General features: G+C 25.8%; 2 protein-coding genes across 2 annotated transcripts; both read right to left on the bottom strand.

Annotated features, from left to right (window-relative positions):
• Positions 1–2,828: 2,828 nt before the first annotated feature.
• Positions 2,829–11,391, bottom strand: LOC132928774 (uncharacterized). Its single transcript, XM_060993639.1, has 6 exons — positions 11,312–11,391; positions 9,451–9,840; positions 7,253–7,576; positions 5,743–5,854; positions 5,115–5,183; positions 2,829–3,011 (listed from the first exon to the last, which is right to left on the bottom strand). The coding sequence occupies exons 1-6, from the start codon at positions 11,389–11,391 to the stop codon at positions 2,829–2,831; spliced, it is 1,158 nt and encodes a 385-aa protein (XP_060849622.1).
• Positions 10,009–15,055, bottom strand: LOC132930117 (cell division cycle 7-related protein kinase-like). The gene is made up of 9 exons (XM_060995797.1): positions 14,720–15,055; positions 14,442–14,646; positions 14,001–14,094; positions 13,729–13,871; positions 13,531–13,663; positions 13,218–13,460; positions 12,955–13,126; positions 12,712–12,861; positions 10,009–12,612 (listed from the first exon to the last, which is right to left on the bottom strand). The coding sequence occupies exons 1-9, from the start codon at positions 14,796–14,798 to the stop codon at positions 12,275–12,277; spliced, it is 1,557 nt and encodes a 518-aa protein (XP_060851780.1). The 5' UTR covers positions 14,799–15,055; the 3' UTR covers positions 10,009–12,274.
• Between the last annotated feature and the right edge of the window lie 1,602 nt (positions 15,056–16,657).

Genomic DNA, 16,657 nt, shown 5'->3' with positions numbered 1-16,657 from the left:
TAAAATATGTAAAATATAGTATGAGATTTTCAACGTTTCCGTAATTATATAGCATACGTGTACAACTTCCATTGGCACAACGATGGGATTCAAACACAAAGATCAAAATTAAAAATATTATACCTTCAACGCTGCGGAGGCGCGAATGGCATAAATTATACGAGTAATATATATAGGAAGCCTAGTCGCTTGAATATTATTATAAACGTATAGCACCAAGAATCACATGGTGATAAATATCCGTATAATATACATAATATTTTTGAATAAATCATTTTCTCATATTTTCAGTTTAAGTTAGCAATATTAATTATAATATACCGGGTAATAAATTTAACGGAACACACTCAAATTACGTTAATACGTAGTTTTAAAAAAACATATAGCCCCGAAAGAAGCGCTTGCCTTTTCTTCGATGACAACGTTCTACCATTGTTTGTAGTATATTCTATAATCAATGGTTTTACTAACACTATTATTATTTTTATTAAAACTTAAATATTGTATCTGACTTATAATTGATTGTTTAATTATTACTTATTTATTTGTATAAACTTAAGTTAAAATGTTTGATAAGAATTAGTAGTTGTCTTAAAATTGTAAACACGCCTTAAAATAAGAACTGTTGTCTCCTTCACAAGCCTAGGCTTTTGGAGACAATCATTTAAATATTTTTTTACTTGTATAATGTATGTAAAAATTTTTTCTTAAATGCAATAAAGTTATTATTATTATTATTATTATTAAAGTGAATTCCTGCGGTTGCATTTATAAATCATATTCTATAACCAGTTAATTTTGGCTTTAACTATTTCAACGCCCGGTGTAAGAATTATTTTGTAATACCATTAATATAGGCACTGAATAACGATATTGTAGATTTTTTTTATACATAAATAGACTTGTAAATCCCTGAAATATTTCAAAAAAATATACTTTGAAACTTCGTAAACCCGTATTAGTTATGCGTTTAAAAAAAAAACGATGTGTTAGCCACCTAATACCTATTATAGTTTACTGACTATAGGATATTATCACTAAATAATACCAATGGTATTGCAATATATTAATATACATTTTATGTAAATTCTAAGAAATAATAAAAATAATAATAATATAAATGTATATATGTATGATTATAAATGTACCTATACCTACCATTTTCTTATAAAATATCATTTTTTATAACACTCGTCTTATAATTTTTAATTATTAATAAAATAATTGTTTGTAGTTTTGTACTTAAATTTACAAAAATACATAACGAGTAATGAAAAATGTACTGAAAAAAAAATATTTGTATATAACTGAAGGAGATTTTTTTCCAAATTTTCAGCTTTGCATCTACTCTCAAAATATCTAATTATTATTCCCTAAATAGTAAGTTGATGAACCACACACTTTTCTATGGTGAATATATCACTCTATCATAAGAAATGTATTTTATTTTATTTAAATGCCTACTCATATAGTCTATAATGTTTTATAAATCTATTTCAATTGTTAAAAAATGTTTTTAATCCATAACTTATATAACACCGTAAATCCTTACCTTGAAACCATAACTGCGTAACCATGGATTTAAAAACTCATAAAACATTATTACTTCCCGTCAATTTTAAATTCATACTTGTAAGAACAAAAAAATGCCTATATAATTCGATAATTATTATGTAATTGCAGCTTATAGCAATGAAAAAAATTCACTTAAAGATACACAATTTTAAACAAAAAATGACTAAAATGTTAAACTTAATTAAAGCTAAAAATCTGGATCATTAAATAAAACAAAAAACGTTCACTGAAAAAAAAAATTATTCAACAATATAAAACACGAACAAAAAAAATATTAAATAGGTTTTACGCTACTTAATTTTATAATAACGTATTATATAACTATTATTTTAAATTAAAATACAATTGTATGTATATATAATTATACATGTATGATGTATAACGAATCAAACTATAAAAATTTACTTCTAATTAATCTATAACTAAAAAATTACTATTAGGTCATACCAAATGTTTGTTCTTAAAACGACCGCTTCAAAAGGGGTTATCCACGGTTAGTTAAACACATATATATAATATATATATAGGTAATAGGCAATAGCCAATAGGTATTATGCTTATAGTATTAAAAACTTGTTATCTTAAGTTCTGAAGAAGAACACAATAATTGATAAGTCAACGTACGGTTTTATATAATATATATGCCTTCTCGTGTACTTATTAATGAAATAAAACTCCATCAACTAATATCTACCTACTCATATTCATAAATAATTTATTATAAATGTAAATAATTGTATAATTATATCAGCTGTAATTGTAGATGTGAAAACATAGGTACGTAAAAAAGTACTCACATAATATTAAAATATATTTGCGCATATAATACTTTAGAATCGATTACACAAAAAAGATACAACCAGTACGATAAACCCGACAATGGAACCAAATACCTATAAAAAAAAAAAAATATTACTGTCAAGTATCTCTATTAATGTTCTATATAAAATTTATTAATTTATAAGAACTTTTACACTTTTTGAAAGTAACAATGATAAAAATGTTGACATACGTTCAATGCATTTAAATATAAATTAATATTGTTACTTAGCCATGATGGAAATAGAAGTGATATGCACGTATTAATATATTTTAAATATATCAGATCAATTTTTTAATTATTTAAAGTATTTATATTTATGTAACTCTAATGGCTAAGTCGTCGAAGCGAAATAAAGATAAATTTTAAAACATTATATTGTTTAATTTAATTTTTTTTTTACTATTGAACTATGAACTTAAGTCTTAAAATATTAAACTGTTGATATTGCACTTAAGACTAAGTTATGATTTATGAATTTATTTAATGATAACTGTAGAATGTTGTTGTAACTTGCAAGACTTACAGAGTATAGAAACTTTTTATTAACATCATAGCAATGGTTCGCTGATATATTTACTTCTGTAGCATTTAGTTCATTCAAAAATAAATAAACCTGTCAAAAAAATTAATCTATAAATGTTATTTATATTAATCAACAAACTTTAGAACATGATAATAATAATTGTTTACATAATCAAAATTGTTCAATCATCAATTCATAAATGAACATAATTTTTTACAAACAAAAATATAATAGTAACAAAAATTATAAATGATAGGTATAATGTATATGTAATAATATTTATTTTTATAGGTAATATGAAATTATATTATTATCTAAGTAACAAGTAACACTATTATAATAAGTAAAAACATTAACGATAATAATAAACAAAGATAGATTTGAATTTCAAAAGTTAGTAGGTTCCAATGGTTGAATGGTTCCATATAGGTGTATAAGATGTATAATATATTAATATCAGAACGATTAAATCACACCGCGGCACTCTAGAGCTATGATTTGTTGTGATTTTTTTAGTTAAAATTATATTTTGATTAATTAAAAACATAGTTTAATGTTGGGTGTTATTTGTCCTATTAATCTATCGACTGTCATATAGTTATGTACCTGAACCAACTTATTTACTGTGAATTTAAATGAGACGCACCATAGAGGTCTTTCATATGGCTTATTGATTACCTATGTTATATATTTTAATATTATAATTCCATACTTGTATTGATCACTTGGTCACTTATTAGAGCGCAATGGTTTGATCTTGGCTCACGACCAGTAATATAATCATATTCGGTCTATGAATACCTATATAGGTATATGCACTAGGTGGCTCACTATTATACACTATACTCTATAGTACCTACTTTATACCTACTTACTTTTATTTTATTTTAAGTTATGTATTATGACTAGGAAACGGATTTAAAATTTAAATACCCTAAAAAAAAAAAAAAAATGGCTTTAAAAAATACGATTTAAACTTGTAACAGACATATTTTTTTTTTTTAAATACTCTTAAAATGTTTTTTCAACATTGAAAAAATTTGTTTAAATATATAAATCATTATTATTATTATTCATATATAATTTTCATCAACTTCTATTTCTATCTACTTTTTATTCTGAAAATGTTTTCCAAAAAACTAATATACAATTCAGAATTTAGATAGACATTCGTTATACTTTTACTTTGTGTTATTACACGATAAATAATATTTTTATTTTATAATTTTAAAATGAATTTTAACTATGTTTTTTATCAAATTTTATGCATTCCAATATAAGAGTGACTAAAACATCAAAAATGCATTAAAAACATCAAAAAATTCAAAATAAAAGTTACACATTTTGTAGTTTCTTGATATATGAAATGAACTTTGTGCTTGAAAAGCAATGTTTTCGGACATTCAGAAAAAATAAATTTTACATGTAAATCTGTTCCCTAATATTATGACATATTATTATAAATGATAAAACTGACTAAATCACTGAACACTGAACCGATTTTGTTGAAATTTAGTATGAAGACAGCTTGAACACTGAGAAACGACAAAAGCTCATTGTTTCAACCCGAAGTCTGTATTATTTTTTAGGCTGTTTAAGCTACAGCCTACGACAACATCAAAATATCATATTTTTTTATGTTTTAGCACAAAATAATATTTGACGTTGAAACATTATTTCAAATATATAAGCACAAGTGATTTGAATGCATTATGATATTATGAAATAATATCGATATTAAATGTTCAAAATAAATCTCAGTTGTAGTTATGTACTTATGTATATATTATATTATATATGTATTCATAGTTAGCCGTATCCCACTAAAATCCGTATTTGAATTTAACTTCATAATAATTAATAAGTAATGTATACGATGTGTGGAAATATTCGCTACAAGTGACAACAGGACAAATACTATTAGCTAATATATCTTATTTGTCATAATTCATAACAAAACTATTAATATTCCAATGAAACGTCGGAAAATAGCTAGTATATTATTTATAATTAATAAATACATAAATACTTATTTATTGACATATTGTTTATAGTTGTCAGTTTGGGTGAAAGTATAGCTCTATTACTCTAAAATATTATACTAACTAATTGATTTTTCTATTATTTAAACGTGTAAGAATCAACAAATAACAAACCAAGGAATATGGATTACACACAAATTTAATAAATTACCTGTTCTTTGGTTTGATGATTCAGACAATTTACTCTATTGCGTAATATATGATAAAATGTAAAAACACTCTAAACAAACAAATAATCAAATTATTCAAATTTTATATTAAAAACACACTTTGTTTATATTATTAAAGTTAACAAATATAACATGGTTACATGAAGTAATATTTATTTATTTATTTATTTATTATACTTATAATATAATCATTATTTTAGATAAAAAAGGTGATCATCATCTCATATTTTAATGCTTACCAATCCTACTTCAGTTTCAAATTTTCATATAATGTGTATTGCGTAAAGAAAACCCGTGGCAAAGCGCTTTAATTTACAATGTTTCGATAACTCCAAAATATTAATGGAAGAGTTCTAGAGACTTAAAAATATTTTAATTCAATAATTTATGATAGTGATATACGAATAGAATTAAACTTGAAAAAATATTTGAGCACAATAATTGGGAGGACTATAATATTTATTTATATATATTATTATAAACAATTAGAAAAATAAAATTTTTTTCAGTTATTTTCAAACGAGTTTCGCTAAGAATCATTTATGATAAGTATTTTATAGAAAATTGATTAAATTATTAAAGTAAACAATACTTTACAAAATACATTACCTTATTATGTAAATAAGAACTTGACTCTACTAGGTAGATAAAAACCATAAATAATCTTGTCATGCGTATTATCCTGATGATAACTTTCAAGTTTACAAAGTTGTAAAAAAAACTAAAACATAATTTACTATTAATATTAAGCATACGGTTAATAATGTATATGTAAAGTGAAAGTTACACATTCAATGATTTTTAAAAATTATTCTTGTTAATTCGTACAGAAAAATCCTTTATACGTTACGCAATTTCCCTGCTCCCACCAAAACAAAAAAATAAAAAGCCATTTTTAGTATAGAATTTGTATAAGTATAGGTACAATATACATGTTAAAAAACAATAATAAACAAAATATACGTAAAATTTTTATCAATATTGTGTCTAACATTAATTTATTTACTAATAGTATCATAATATAAAAATGATTTCATTTATTTATAGATTTCAGCATTATATATTCTGAAAACGTATTTTTACTTGTATTAATACAATTTTTTGTCGTTTTGGACAACCTTCGTGTAAGCTATCGAAATTAACTTCTATAAATTGTACTTATTAATAAAGGATATATCATATTTTTATAGTTTATTACTTTTAAAAAGTACAAGGATTCGATTTATTTTTATCGGGGATCTGAAACTTGTTTAAGGAGCAGATTAGAAAATTTATGAACGATATTATATTAAGTATAAAACAGTAAAATGAAAACTTGGCCGTAAATTAAACAATTTATGAAAAATTAAGTACAACACTTATAATAATTAACTGTAGATATTTTTAATTTCAAACCTATTAATAGTGTGTACAATATGCAAAGGTATTTATAATAATAACAGATAAAACAAATTCATGTTTGATTCTGTGTTTGATTGTGGTTATTATGACAACTATTATTTATTATCATGAAACATGCTCCCTATACAAATATATACATAAGTAATAAATATTTTTAAATATTTATTAAGTAAATCAGTTTGACTGTATACCTATATCAAAAATATTAAATAAATTTGTAATAAAAAAAGCTCAAAGGTAGGTGGTGACCACCATGTCCCCCACCCATTAATTCACTTAGGATTTTTTTTCTACATATTTTATGTGATTCTAATTTTTCCCTTTTTTTCATTACTAGATCCACTGGAATAACATACACCTAATAACCAAAGTCGACAAAATATTATAAAAAGTGGATTCAACAACGAAATTATAGTTCTGAATAAATGTATGTATTACATGTGAACGCATAATAATTGTATAAGCGAAGTGCGATAAAAATATTATAATACAATTTCGATGCATACTTTTAAGTTTTTGAACAAGGCGAATTCATTATACATTTTTACCGTTATATTAAAGAAGCGATTACTACTCGGGGGTAATCAGATCACAGACAAAAACACATGCTATCAATGAATCGTACAAAAATAGTAGCCAGTTAGTAAATCACAGCAATATAATTATATTAATATAATAAATATAATATCCGTTAATATGTGCGAGTTTTATAATTTACTTTTCGGTCGCAATACTCGTGGTCAAGCTATCCATGAGCTTAAACAATACCAAAAGCACGTATAACTGGTAGCATGACAAGAGTATGATCAAGTCCATGTTGTAGTGTGAGTTGAACTTTTTGCAAAACGTGAACAACACGAGATTTCGTTGACGAGCTTGGCGTATCCGTTCGAAGTTATCGATTAAGTCAGACTCGACGTAGTTGTTCAAATCACTGTACAATCGACCAATCGCGTGGAAAGTGTGTATCAGTTGCATTTCAAAGCCCAAAAACGCATAGGTAGTAATGTTGTCTAAGTTCATGGGCTTGTTTTTCTTGCGTCTAAATAATTTAAAAACATTTTGAACACTATGAATAATAATATTATTACATAAGTACTGTATATACCAATATATACCTATAAATATAATATAATATTATGTAATGTACATAATTTCTGAAACTAGTAGGATCCGGGAGTTCTAAACATTATCCCCTTAGAGCTTAGAGTTCTGGACCTTTCCCCATCCCGGTAATAACTTCCATGTTTTTCTTCCCGAGAATAAATAGGCATAAAAAACCCATAGAAATCTTTTTTTAACCAAAAACTTATTTGGCTTTATTACATAAACATAATCATGTAATCACATGGATTAATAATTTTCAAATGATAGAAAAATATCTACTTTAAAAAGAATTCATTTTTTGTATTTTTTATTTATATTGTTATTATAGTAAATTAAGATGAAATAATTTGAAGATAAATCTATCATTAAAAAATTACTATTGAATTATTGTGCAAGGTAACGGGATGGATTTGTGTACGAATAAATTACTGAAATACATTTAAAAAATATTATATTATGTAATAATAACTTCAGTATGCCACCAAGACAAGATTATTATAATTTAACTCTAACTTAACCTGTCCTGTTCTAGTGCACTTAACCACCTATGAGGCGATGAAGCTACTATTGGACATGGTATATTATTGGATTAGTTACTTCTATAAGCTTATGCTTATGAAATGCATATTTTTCATACAATTATATAAACTAAATTTTGGCATACAAGGTATAACGATTTTATAAATTTAAATTTTCTATTTTGATTCAATGTTCGACAAGATTCAACGCAAATTTAAAAAATCAATTCAAATATGGAAAGCTTTAACTAAAGGCGCAAACTAGTTAGAATTATGGAAGAGGGCAAAACAAAAGTATTCAATACCCACTTATAAAAAAATTATACATTTTCATTATATTTTACCTAGGTACCTAATACTGTAAATTACGTAATATAAATGTATTGATATTGATGTATGCTTATTGTTTTGTCTGAAAATTGACTGAGTACCTATCGATCAATTGCCCATCTACCTATTAATTAAGGGGGGGATTTTCCGCTTGCTTTCCCATATTTGCGCCTCTAGATAAAACTGTAGTTCAGTAGTTAAAATAAATTAAATTTTTATACAGAAAATAAGTTTTAAAATTGTAAATTTGTATGCTAAAGATAAATCGAGGGAATTTTTTATTAACACCTTATTAATTATAATAAATTTATTTTTAATTATTTGAAAAAAATTCTTAACGTGGATCCGATCGCTTGTAAACAAGCCAACAGATTTTATAACTTCGATTTTTCAAAGCTCCACAATAGCACACTGCTTTATTTATTTAATTGAAATATTTTAATAATTATTGCCAGATAAAAACCAATGTGTCACCAAATAAGTATCCCGATACTCTGTAGGTATTCTTTTCTATCATGAAGGCTATATACCAATAAGCAATAACACGACATCAACTTTTGTTGTTTTCGACGTACCTACCTACATACTTATAAGTATTATTATAATCAGGCAGTCGTAGGTTGTTATAGAGTACGTCGTAATAAATAATATAAAAGAGGTTAATGATTTTTGATGAAGCCATCTATTCTGTTATACCAAACCCGTATACAGGGGTGGGGAGAGTTTAGGGATTTAAAACCCTATACTGGCTAGTGGCTATACTTCTTACTTCTTCTTAAGCTCCTCAAAAAGCCATGATCCCGGCCCGTTATTACATTACCTATAGCCTATAGGTACCACAATGGCACAATATTAAAACATTCATATTTCTCCGACACCCCGTCCTATATTGTCATACCGGCTCATACCTACGATTACGTTATTTTGTTGTTCCAACCTATCCAAAAATAATTATACCTACCTATCAATACTCTCTCCGACGAATTCGATTAGCACTGACACTATGCTGGCATACATAATTACAACTGACGATCTTCGTACCGAATTGTCAACTGACCATTCAGACAAGCTGTTGTAACATCTAACTGTGTCGCTTACAAACGCCATTCTTCTCAGTAACATGCACAGTAATCCGATTCCGTTGGTGCACAACACGATAGATGTGACAGCCGACGTTTTCTTTATAGTACCAAAAAATATCATCGTCAAATGCGTATATATTTGTAGTGCAACAATCGTGACATATACGAAAGTGATAAACAGGGCATATTTTGACGTTGAGAACGACCTACTGCTTTTGTTGTATACAATAGGAAATGCACCAATCCAATTGCACACCAAAAATGCAGAACTGTAAAAAAAATATTATTAAAATTATTTAATTTAAAACTATTATTCAATGGACATTTCAAGAATTTTATCTTATCTCTAAAATTTGTTCCGTGAACTTTTAGAATTTAAGCATAAGTACAACACCTAACTATAAGTTCATTTCAGTGGTCAAAAACAAAACAAGTGATTGTATATGTGTAAGTATGGTTTATTTCAATTTTTATAAAAACATTAATACTGCTATGTTGAACATAAAATAGGTAATAACTAATAACTAATGGAGACATTTTCGTGACTACAATACAGGTACACTATGAATAATTTAACAGTTAAAAAGTAATCTATTTATGAATGGTTGGTAACTATTGTCTATTGAACAAAATAATGGACAAATTCATTTCTAATAACTATTATAAATACAATACACTCGCACACCAAAATAAAAAACAAATACAAACAAATTAAGTATTCTTGACTAAAATAAAACAGAATACATTAATTTCTCGGATCAAATGTTTCTAATGCCAAGTAAATTATTACTAAAATAATTCATTTATGACTAAAAAGTATGTTATATACTATACATCATGACAGGGATGGTAAAAAAAAAAACAGTTTTTATAACAATGAAACTACATTATGTATTTATCATGACAACACAGTAAAAAATAACCACACCTCAATACCATAAGAAATTAAACATTTAAATTGAACAGTCTTTTAATTTTTACCCTTATCGTAGTTACAAATCCCACATAACGGCTGTAATATACAGAATGTGCTACTTATCATAAGGATATAATGAATATTATTTCAACTTTACAAATACAAACAATAAAAAAAAAATCAGTTCTCCAATTGATTTCCATTCGAGGTTGAAACACTTAGCATTTACAACAAAAGTATATTTGTTTCATATAATTTAAACATGTTTCAACCATGAACTTAATAAATACAATTTCAATTACATATAATTATAGACTAGAATATTTTAATGCAATGTACAACACTCAAAATGATACACCTACATATCATTATAAATACCTACTAGCCTAATACAAGCAAAACATTCTATTTTACTAACCAGATACTAGCCTATCAGTTATCACAATTAACTAAATTTGAGTACATTTTCAGCTATAGGTATATGAACATAATATTAAACTAAAAACAAATATTTTACTTAAATAAGCAGTAACACAATAAAATAATAATAATAATAATAATAAAATAATAGTAATTTTAAACAACAAAAATAATTCAACTATCTTAGTAATGGCCAATTGGCTTAACAAATAAAAAATTAGTCTTAATTTTGATTATAAAATATTGAAAAATACATTCATCTTGTTGATTTTAAGTATTAGATACTAATAAATAATAATTGTATTTTTACCAAATTGTTTATTCAAAACATTATTAAATATTAAATGCTTCAATGATCTTAAAAATAACAACATGTATACATCATTAAAATACCTATTGATTACCAACTAGAACTAGGATTTATATTATCCAATGGTATTTTTTTTTTCATTGTAATTTTAATGACTTGATTAGTTATATCCATGATACACCTTATATTGATAAACATGATCTATTTTTACTTTGAATAGTATTATGTGTATTATTGCACATTTTAAAAATAAATTAAATTATTTATTATGGTATATTTAAAAGTAAGAGTAATTGATTACATATAAAAAAAACTTTATTAAATTTCCCATGAAATTATAAGATGATTTTTTTATAAAATTCTTTCACTTTAATAGTTTGGAAACTATTGGTAAATCCATAATATATTTTTATTGAATATTCTAGCATATTTTAATAAACTGAAATGCATTTCTTACAATTGAACATTACATATAAATCCTAGCACTTGTTACAACTATCTGAAGATGATTATATAAACAATTTTACCATGTTGATTACATTTTTTTTTAATTTCAACTCACAAAATATAAAAATTCAAGTTTAAGTTTAATTTGAAAAAAAAATACATTACTTCATTAATTTTCAATATTTTATATAAAATGTTCAACTTCAAATGTATACTAAACATTTAAAAATCTTAGTTTATATCTGTATAAATCAAATGTTCGATTAATAATAATAATAAACATGACTAGTTTTCTCTTAAATCTAATACTTACCATAAACTAAACATACACATTAATACATTATATAAACTATACATACCTCGTTTAAAATTATTTCAGATTAAATTTTAATACAATTAGAAATAAAAATTGGAAATTAACAAAAAGAAATAACTACAAAATATTAATTCAATTTTTTTTTTCAAAATTTGTTCAGATATATATAATTTAATGATGGATTTTTTTAATAAATTGAAGTTGAATAATTTTACATTTTGCAAAAGGTGCAATTAAAAATTTAAATTTAATAAATAAATAACAGTTAATTAAAATCATAAATTTTTTAAGATTTTAAATTTTCTTTTCATTCATTTTAAAGAATGGATGTTTCAATGCAATATCTGCCGTTATTCGTGTAACTGGATTCAAACATAACAATTTTTTTAAGAGATCATATGCAGGATAAGGAAAATTGTCAGCAACATTTAAGTAACAACTACAACTATCCGAAAAAACTTCACAACCAGATAGTTGTATTGGTTTTGTACAAAAACTACACGTTTCCAAACCATTACTCGAAGAAACAGCAGTTGGATTTAAAGTTTGTACACTTGATCGATGACATAAAAGACGACAAATTGCTCGAAGATCAAGAGGAGGTTTTTGAACTTCACAAACAACATTGCGACCTGATGTAAATACAATAAATAAAATAGTAATAAAAAAATAATTACATTTGTAACATTAAATAATTTTTCATGAATAACATATTAAATGTTCACACTAACCTAACATTTTGGCTAAGTTTTTAATAGCCCTATCTCCAAAAACAGTTATCATTTCAGCCAAACATGTAGAATCATTCTCTGCACTAAAGAAAGGGTAACAGCGGCTCATAGCAGCCAACATTATAACTCCGACTGACCAGATATCAAGAGCTAAAAACATATAAAATAGTTGAAAAATCATTTTATAATTTATACACATTTTAAATCAAAAGATATTTATATAACTTTTACTTTATCACTTACCAGTATTTTGATATTTGTATTTTAAGAGAACTTCTGGAGCTCGAAACCCGGGTGTTCCTGCTCGAGGAGCTTTCATTTCTGGTCTTTTTATACAAATATTACAAACTTTTAATTTCCCTACACAATCACATGTAAGGCGTTGCACTTTAGGAACAGTAAAACTATTTTTCTCCTTTTTATAAAAAAAACACAATAAATTAATTAACAAAAAATTAAACAAGTATCAAGTATTCTTAAGTTATCTGAGTAAGAAATATACTAACGTGGAATAAGCTACTCATGGCACTTGGATTATTAGGATTATTATTCATAGGAACATCTAATTGTTTTTTAATGGGTGAATTCTCCTTTAGTAATGGTTCTTTAGGCATCATTAATTTAGTTCTTTTCTTTAAATTACATCCATGAGGTATAGAGTTGGTGTCATCAGCTATGTTTTGAAGAATACGTTTCTGATATGAACTTAATCGTATGTTTCCAACTGAACTTGGTCGTTTATGGTTAACCTAAAATAATTTAATTTCAATAACATTATAATTTGCATATTATTAACACCAATAATAAAAAATATCTTACATTTAGGTCACAGCTTGAACTTATTTGTTTGTGAGAGGATGTATCAGGCTTATTATCAGGCAGACTTTTTATTTCCTTACGTCTAGTAGGGTTAATGTTAGTATGAGCAAGTCCAAAATCAGTGAGCATAAAACTACAACATTTAATCACAAACATAAATATCATAAATTTTCAAAAAAAAAAAATGTTATTACTTACGTTGAAGTTGAACGGTTATACAAAAAATTGCTAGGTTTCACATCTCTATGGACAATATTGAAAGAATGTATCCTTTTTAATGCAATCAACAAGTTTTTAATGTAAAATCGCATTTCATTAGCATCCATTGTACATAAATAAGTCTAAAAACCCACAAATATTTAATTATCTATTAATAAGGTATGGTATATAAAACTACTATTAATATTTTGTTTAATTAATTGTATTTATACATTAATATACATCATATAATTTAAAAAACTAATAATTACCAATGGATGATCATGCTTGAAATAAGGCATAACCAAGCAAACAGAACTACCAATTCGTAATGAGGTTACTAATCCCATTACATTATCTTGTCCCCTAAAAATAAATTGAAAAATTATTAATGGTATCAAATTTAAAAATATATATTATGGTTTATATAAATACAAACACATTCAATTTGATCAATAATTGAATTTAAAAGTAAAAGTAATGTGCATGGTCAATGGTCATATAGATTTAAATTTAACTCTTAATCAGGTCATATGAATATAATTAACATATTATTATACTGAAAATCATAAATCGGATGGCAGAGGTAGACTATGATAAAAACGTCCTTATTATATTTTAAATCAGCTGATCAACAAATAACACATAACTGTATTCCATAAACATACGTTAAGTATAAGTTTAACTATGAAAAAAAAATATTTGCTTCTCACCCAATCTTCAGTAGACAAAAAATTTCGCGACGTAACTTTTCCGGGTGTGTTGTTTGCTTGATGTGCTTGATAGCATACCGCTTCTTCTCAGCATCACCCCTTGCGTAGGCTAGATACACCTTACTGAATGTGCCGGCACCAATTTTACTTTTGATGACAAATGTCTCACGTAACTTCTTGAACGACTCGTCCTTCATCGGAGCCTCTGTAAACACGTCGACAATTAAATATCGTACTCGTATGACTAAATAAAAACACTATACGTTGTTTCTACACACTTTGTTCGGACGTCTCGCCGGTAAAATCCTTGTTGTTACTGCTACTGGTTACAAAAGTATCCAAATTTGCTGCCATCATAGTAGAGTCGGATGTAGATGATTGCGAAGGAGCGCGAGCGAGTACGTGATTGTGTGTGCGAGTGCGACTGATCTCTTCGGGAGAAGAGAAAACGGTACCAAAAACGAGAACAGACACGATTTTTTCGCCGATAATTTGTTTAGAGCGCGAAATGAACAGTTCCCGCAGAAGACTGATAAAAATCGAGTTTTGGCTCCGAAAAAATATCGTCGAAAAGGCGGCCAGGAAAATGTATGGTTAACTTGCTGTGTTGTTGTTGTTTACACCGGGAAACAGTGCGGCCACGGTCGCATGATTAAATGTACCTACCACAATCGCCACCAGGGAGCGCACCGTTCAGGGACGTAATTATGACGATGTTGTGTGGTTTGTGTCCATGGACATGGATATATAATCATTAATTGGTCTCGCTAAATTTTTTTACCTATTATACCTTATACCTTAAATGAAATTTATTGGTAAAATAATCTGTTTTTTGATTCATTTAGATAAATTTTTTGTTTAGTTACTCACATAAACGATAATATTACGTTGTTCCCCGAATGACATAATTTGTAAATCTGGCAATGCTTGTGAGGCGTAGAACCACAAAGTTTTATACATTAAATCACTGTAACTTGTCAGATATTCCGCGCTTAACTTAAAACTACTTAGAGGAACCCATAATTTCGATTAAATAATTAAATATTAAAATATTATGCATAATGCATTTAATGTAACTATTAAGTAGTTCTAATCAAACATAGCGGGTTAAAATCAGTTTTAAATATATAGGAATTGCTGAAACATAATATTTTCACATTTGCTCAAACACTTTGCGAAATAAGATAGAAAAAGTTGTGCAAGTAACCATTTTGCTCCATCATAAGTACAAATACCGATAAGCAATAACAGATTTTTAGAAAGTTAATGCATATTATATAAAAAATAAGACTGAAAATAAATCAAATAATAGTATAATCATTATTATTTTTATTTTTTTATTATATAATTATAATCTAGTCTTGAACTAACAGATTTATTGGAGGATTTATTTATTGTTTAACCATTTATTTTTTTGTTAAATTAAAATGTTATGTATTTTTATTAATAAATAAACTTTATTATTTCTATATCATTAATACGATAGATGAAACTTATCTGAGAGCACCTATGTATAGTACTGGTTGTACCTTATAGTGGTCTTATGATATATAAAATATTATACGTAATATGCTTGTATAAGATATTATATATTAATTATTAATAATTACAACTGTACTTGGAACTAAGAATATCAAATAAAAAATAAACCATTACCTACCTTTTTTGATAATAATAATGTTATATATATATATATATATATATATATATATTATATCATTATATGACATTCCTCGAATGTTCTGTTTATTCGGCGCAATGTATATGTAATTTTACTACACTGATGCGTAGATTATCAAAATTGACTATTCGTAATGTAAAACGAATTATTCCAGAATAAGTTCGTTTTAAACTAAAGTAAATATAAATTTGTTTAAATTTAAACTTAAGAATTTTTTTTTTTTTTTGCTTAGACCACTTAGGTCCTTTGCCGCAACCACCACTTTTCTCCATCTGTCTCTATCTGTGACTAGCGTTTTACCGTTCAGAAATTTCAAGTTATTGAACAATAATTACTAAATACTAACGGTTGAATAGTATTTAAAACAAGTTCTATTAGAGGTACTTTTTCAAGCAGTATTTTTTTTTCCAAAACTACATTCGAATTAGTAAAATTATCACTATCAATCACAAATTCAAAATTATCAATTTGACAATATCCATTTTAATAGGTACCGATGAATTCTAAAACACCAAATCAACATAAATAAAAATGT

Source organism: Rhopalosiphum padi, chromosome 4, assembly GCF_020882245.1.
Source record: "Rhopalosiphum padi isolate XX-2018 chromosome 4, ASM2088224v1, whole genome shotgun sequence".
NCBI classification, from domain to species: Eukaryota; Metazoa; Arthropoda; class Insecta; order Hemiptera; family Aphididae; genus Rhopalosiphum; species Rhopalosiphum padi.
The sequence above is the reverse complement of the archived record's forward strand: the minus strand, read 5'-3'. Positions and strand labels throughout refer to the sequence as shown.